Source organism: Spermophilus citellus (genome assembly GCF_964194105.1).
Source record: "Spermophilus citellus genome assembly, chromosome: 4".
Classification (NCBI taxonomy): Eukaryota; Metazoa; Chordata; class Mammalia; order Rodentia; family Sciuridae; genus Spermophilus; species Spermophilus citellus.
Window position 1 is genome coordinate 94,626,209 of NC_138185.1, and position 6,000 is coordinate 94,632,208.

The 6,000-nt window shown below is 39.4% G+C and overlaps 1 protein-coding gene across 1 annotated transcript in view; it reads right to left on the minus strand.

The window, feature by feature from the left end:
* The window catches only part of LOC308646924 (cytochrome P450 3A9-like), a gene marked incomplete at its 5' end in the record, with an annotated part of 28,857 nt that extends 23,998 nt beyond the window's left edge, over window positions 1–4,859 (minus strand). The window contains 4 exons of the mRNA XM_081290502.1: window positions 203–302; window positions 1,734–1,786; window positions 2,832–2,925; window positions 4,789–4,859. Of these exons, the coding sequence (XP_081146628.1) occupies window positions 203–302; window positions 1,734–1,786; window positions 2,832–2,925; window positions 4,789–4,859 (318 nt within the window). The remainder of the gene's footprint in view (window positions 1–202; window positions 303–1,733; window positions 1,787–2,831; window positions 2,926–4,788) is intronic.
* Window positions 4,860–6,000: the final 1,141 nt, after the last annotated feature.

Here is a 6,000-nt window from a genome sequence, read left to right on the forward strand (position 1 = left end):
AGACATAACTTTCGTATGTTCATATATGAATACACAATCAGAGAAACTCCACATTATGTACAAACACAGGCTTGGGAAGTTGTACTTTATGTATGTATAATATGTCAAAATACATTCCAGTGTCATGTATAACTGAAAAGAATAAATTAAAAACTTAAAAATAACTAAGTAAATGTTAAAATGTTGAAAAGTGAATGCATACCCGCCGGTTAGTGAAGGTAGAATAACATTCCTTGATGAGCACTGTTTTGATAATGTTTGGCTCCATAATAAACAAAACAGGCTGTCGACCATCATATAGGCTGTGTTAGAAAAATAGGGCTGGTTAAATCTAACAGGCCAGATTCTGCAGCAGAAATCTAGACTTTGATCCTGATGTTACCTATTCTACCTTCCTAGTTTACAGTACATAGAAAAAATACATCTTCTAAGAGATTATAATTAGAAATAGCATTGGAACACTTCTTAAATCTAGATGGTGAATACAATAGTATTGCCTACACTAATTTCCATAACTTATTTATTTATTTATTGTAATTGTAGGTGGACAGAATGCCCTTATTTGTTTATTTTTATGTGGTGCTGAGGATCAAACCCAGTGCCTCACACATGATATAGGCAAGCGCCCTGCCACTGAGAGCCAGCCTCTGCCCATAGTCTATATAACATTTTACATCACAAAAATATTGGATTATTCAAAAGGCTGTTAGGTTAGTGAAGAAAAAAATTAAAGCAGATAATTGACTTTCATTATTACTAAGTTTTTCAAGTGGTAGCTGAAATGGGGGCTTTGCAGATCCAGTGGGGCATGTTGTGTCCTTGGATCACATGGTATCTATGGGCATGTCAACTGAGCAGAACACTCTAGCCAGCCCTGTGGCTTTTGGGAGATTGAAGAGAGAAGATGGAGAAGAGTCAATGTCTTCTACCACTATTTTTAGTGTAGAGCAAAATGATTACACCTCTTCTATGGCTCTCACCAAACTCCCACCAGCTCTGAAGGGAATAGTTGCTATAGTTAACTGAGGCCACCCTCCAATGTAAACCCCATCAATCCACCAGGGAATTCAGTGGTGTAACTATATCCTATGTCTGGTCTTAACATAATGGATGAAGGAGAGAAAGAAATGCTTGGGTCTACTTCATTGAAAAGCCAACGCTGAAAACTTAAAAATGGCATATGAGCAACAATAATGATGACAAATAAAAAGAAGAAAGAAAGTAAAGGAAATTAAAAAAAAGATGAGCAGAAATGGTTTCCCATCTGCTTCCCAGTACCTCCCAGCCTTTTGTTCAAAAGCGTACATTAGATCTGAAATTTAAATAAGGGGATTTTGTCTTTAAATTAAAAGGAAATCAATGGAGGAAAGAGATGATGCCATAGATTTGTAAGCCCATGATTTTAAAAAAAGTTCTCAAATAATACATTTTATTCAGATAAAGGGGTCAAAAAGAAATAAAAATGGGGAAGATAGGACATTGGACACAAAGTAAGGATGGAGTCTCTGGGTCATCAAAAGCAGGAGAAAAGTGAAAACATGCAACATTCTCAACCTAAGTCAGACTGTAGACCCAGACTCCTGGTGACATGCAGGACCCTTGGCAGGACAAGCCTCCAAGGATTGTGCAGCACAGAGGGTTGCATCCCAAAAGCTCTGGGCTGAGGTTGTCCTCACGTATTGGGGCACCACATCATAACAAGTCTTCCAAAGAGAAATTTCCAGAATACTTACCCCCATGTTTTTCCATACTTTTTATAACATTTTGTGTCAAAATTAACCAAACCCTGGGAAGAAGAACAATATGAAATTCCATTATTATTATAAATGTACTGACATTGCATCAAATTACCCAAATCCCATGAAATCAGGCTTGCTGTTCCTAACAGGTGGTTAGAGAGAAGCTCTTACTCAGAGGCTTCTGAGGAGAAAAGAGAAAATATGCAATGTTTGAAATGAAATATGTAAAGTCACTTGAATTTTCTCTGAGTATTATTTATACTCAACCAATTACCCTTGTCTATGAATATGACATCCTTCTGCAGTACTTCTTCTCCTTGTGTTGTCTCAGAAATACTGGGACCTTCTGAATGATCACCTCCATGGGCACATGAGGAAACCCAGGCTGAGGGAAAATGAGTGTTTCCCAGGGCTATGAATGATCTTTTATCTCCTCGTTGAGTATCATTTTAATTTATCTCATGTTTTCTCTAGAATTCTGGTAGAATTAGGGAGTAAAGGCACCAGGAACCTCTTCTAGCCTAGGAGATTTATGTTATCACAATCATCTTGTTGAGTAAGTAAGTGACATAGTGAGCAAATAAAAGTGGACTTGCCTTTCTGTATTGGAGCTCAACTTGGAAAAGGGAAGATGCTATCTCTCTGCACATAGGACATAGATAGGTAGACACTGGCTCTGAGTTTTCATCATAGAAACTAAGCAATCAATCTTCCTCATGCTAAGTTTCATTTGTAATATTTTAACTGTGAAAATAAAGCATCCCAGAGGTTTGAGTGTGTCTTCCTAGAATCTGCACTGAGAAAAATGAAAACTCTGTGAGAATGCTCACAGTCTGCTGAACATAAAGTCCACAGCTTACAGTGTGGATGTGCCAGAGTCCTTAGCTCATCAACAGAAGTGAACCTGAGGCCAGGAGGAGTTGTAAACAGAGCCCCAGGGTAAACCTGACTGTGCTTTGGATGGGGCCCTCACACAGTTTCTGAAGCTTAGAACTCTTAAAACTTCTCTCACAGAGCTGAATTTCTACTGATGTAACTAAGCAGATGTTTGCAACCATAAGAGGCAAAACAGGGAGCTCAAATGACACTCACCTGGCGATAATTAAGAATAGTTCCCAAAAAAGGCAGCGGTGTTGGCCCTGGAATTCCCAGCTTCTTAAAATATCCATGTGAATAGGTCCCATATCTAAAAGTGGAAGAGAAATCCAGGTCAAGAGATTGTGACTGTGTGTGTATAGTGGCTCATGAGTCACTGATCAAGAATGGGAACAGTGAAGCCAGGCAGATAACATGTAGGCCCTAAATAACAACAAAAACTCCAATGCCCCTGATTACATCTGCTCGTCATCTCCTCTCTCACATTCCCTGAGAGACTCCAAAAGTCATCATTAGGCTCCCAATGCTACAGTGAATATCTGATATAAGTCCCCAAACATGAACTTGAAAAGAGTATTTCAGCCTAGATTTCTTCCAGGTCACTTTACTCACTGGTGTCAGTTCCGGAAGATGACTTGATACCATTACGTTGGCCCCTCTAGTGGCCTCCAGTGGGGGCCATCTCCACTCTGGGCCTTCTTCTCTGAACAGAGAGGAATATTCTCCCACTTTTTCATAACTCATATCTGGATGCCTTTTATTGCATCCCTGGTCCACATTCTGTCTTACTCATCTGCTGTAAGAGATTAAGAACACTGGTGTATGGGAAACTGTTGAGTTAGTATATTTAAATATACCTGGGCAGGTATATTTAAAGACATGTGCAATCTATGTCATGGATGTATGTATTAGATAAATATTTCTTCAATTGTTCACAAAAGGTGAGGTCGTTTTTAAACAGGTTGTTTTTTTACAAATACAGAATCCAAGAGTCCTATTTTGACCTTCAAAAGGAACATGAGGAACTTACCTCAAAAAAATTGTACTATTGAAAGAATGAAATTAAAACATTTCCATTAATTTTAAAATGCCACTGGAGGGAAAATAGATGCAACAAAAGCCTGAATATTATCCTTTATTTCAATTGTTACACAACCAGGTTTATATTTTCTATTTTCACATCATTATGAATGCCTAATCTTGTAAAAGTGGATTTAAGATAGAAGTCAAAGGTCTCCTTGGGGCAATGTCTTCTACCCTTCGTTAGAAATAACTGCTCTCTTCACTTGCTCCATGAAACCAGGAATCCCACTATTTTTAATATTTTTTTTTAGTTGTAGGCAGACACAATACCTTTATTTTACTTATTTATTTTTATGTGATGCTGAGGATCAAACCCAGTGCCTCACACATGCCAGAGGAGCTCTCTAACACTGAGCCACAATCTCAGACCATAAATCCCACTATTTAAAGGAATTCTTCTACTAGATGGCTTTATTCATGCTCCTGTACTGGAATATCATGGGAAAATGTTTAAAATACAAAATTGGCTTTTTAACTTCTGTCTCCTGAAGCTGCCATTAGGTTTCATATCAAGGAAGAAACAAATCTCTACACTGATGCTAACTTAAGGAATAAAAGTTCAAAATTTCTCCCAGGTCTTTGCTCAATACTTTCATCATTCAGCAGTAGTTGCATATTGCAAGGTGGAGGAATTGAGTTTTTGGAAGGAGGGCTATTTCAGGGAAAAGGAAGAGAACAGAGAGAAGAACTGAGTCTGAGCCTATGGTAGCACCTGGGGTGCACTTGGTGCATTTTACAAATGGTGCTGGGACATGGGGAGGAGGAGCAGGAACCACCTGTTCCACAGGAGACAAGCCTCCTACACATCTCTTGTAGTTCACATAGAACACAAAAGATAAACAATGACACAGAAACTTGTGAAGGCCCCTCTTTACCTCCAGAATTCTGAAAGTTTGCAGAGCATGCATCACTTTTCAGAAGGTGTCCAGTTGTTTGTAATCTGCATCTACTGAACTCTTCTGGTTGATTAATCTAGGTTCAAACTGAGACTCACTCCAAAGTTCATCCTCCAAATCAAATCATATCACTAAACCTCCTAGTCACAGAAATGGGAGGTTTGAAGGGGATAGAAACTGGGATAGTTACTCACAGATAGAGGAGCACCAGGATGATTCCCAGGAGAACCCAGGTTTCCATGGAAAAGTTTGGGGTCAGTTCCATCACTACTTTCCTTCCAAAATTTTCTCCTCTGAGTTTGACTTCCAGCTATGTGAGCTATCTTTTGACAGGGCAGAAGGTTCCAAGCTTGCCTTCTGTGAACAGCTGTGAGTCAATGAAGTCAGTCTGGCATATTTATATGCTGGGAAAGGAGGTGGAGTTGGATTTATAGCCAGTAGAAAAAACCACCTGTGCCCCACCCCCTATTGCAGAATCCAGGTGCCCCCTCCACCTTGGCAGTTGGCAGTGAGTCATGAGACATGCCCATTTTTATCTTTGAGCTCAGTTTAATAAAAAATATCAATAAAAAATTCCATCAGAGTTATCATTACGCACAAAAGTTATTGATTCTTATCAGAAACTCAAATGAAACATTAGAATTAAATGTCCTCTAATCAGTTTTGTCTCCTTGGGTGTTCTCATTACAAAATCCTTGAATTCCACCCAAAAAGGTTATATCTAAATAACTACTCATGCACTTTCCTCTGCTTAGAATGCTCTTATGCTCATAGAAGACTTTTTTAAAAAATATTTTTTTAGTTTTTAATGGACCTTTTTTCCCTCCTTTCTTTCTTTCCTTATTTATTTGTATGCAGTGCTGAGAATCAAATCCAGGGTCTCACACATGCTAGGCAAGCACTCTACCACTCAGCTCGAGCCCCAGCCCAGAAGACTCTTGATCATCCTTCAAAACCCAGCTCAATCAAAACTTCATCTGCTAAAGGCTTTCAACACCACCTCCTCACACGGAGCCACTTCCTCTCCTGTACAATTTCTAGTATCCCTGGAACACATTTCTCTTCTTGTTGTTCTCTTTACTGTCCTACAACATTGTTGGATTACACCTTTGTTTCACTTTCCAAAATGTGAACTTCCCTGGAGCAGGGTCTGTGTACTATCCACTATTAAGCCCCTAGTCCCTAGCAGAGTTCTTTACAAAGAGCTGATATCCAGGACGTTTGGTCATTGAGTCAGGTGAGATTGCTGGGCCTCTGCAGGTTCTTTCCCTGTGAGTCTTTGGTGACCACTTCATCTCCCTGGTTTATACAGGAAGATGATTTGGCTTGTTTGGGCCACAGCCACCTTCCCAGAACATTCAAGATGTTGTGCCAGTACCCTGATGGCCAGAAGTCCCCTAGGAAAA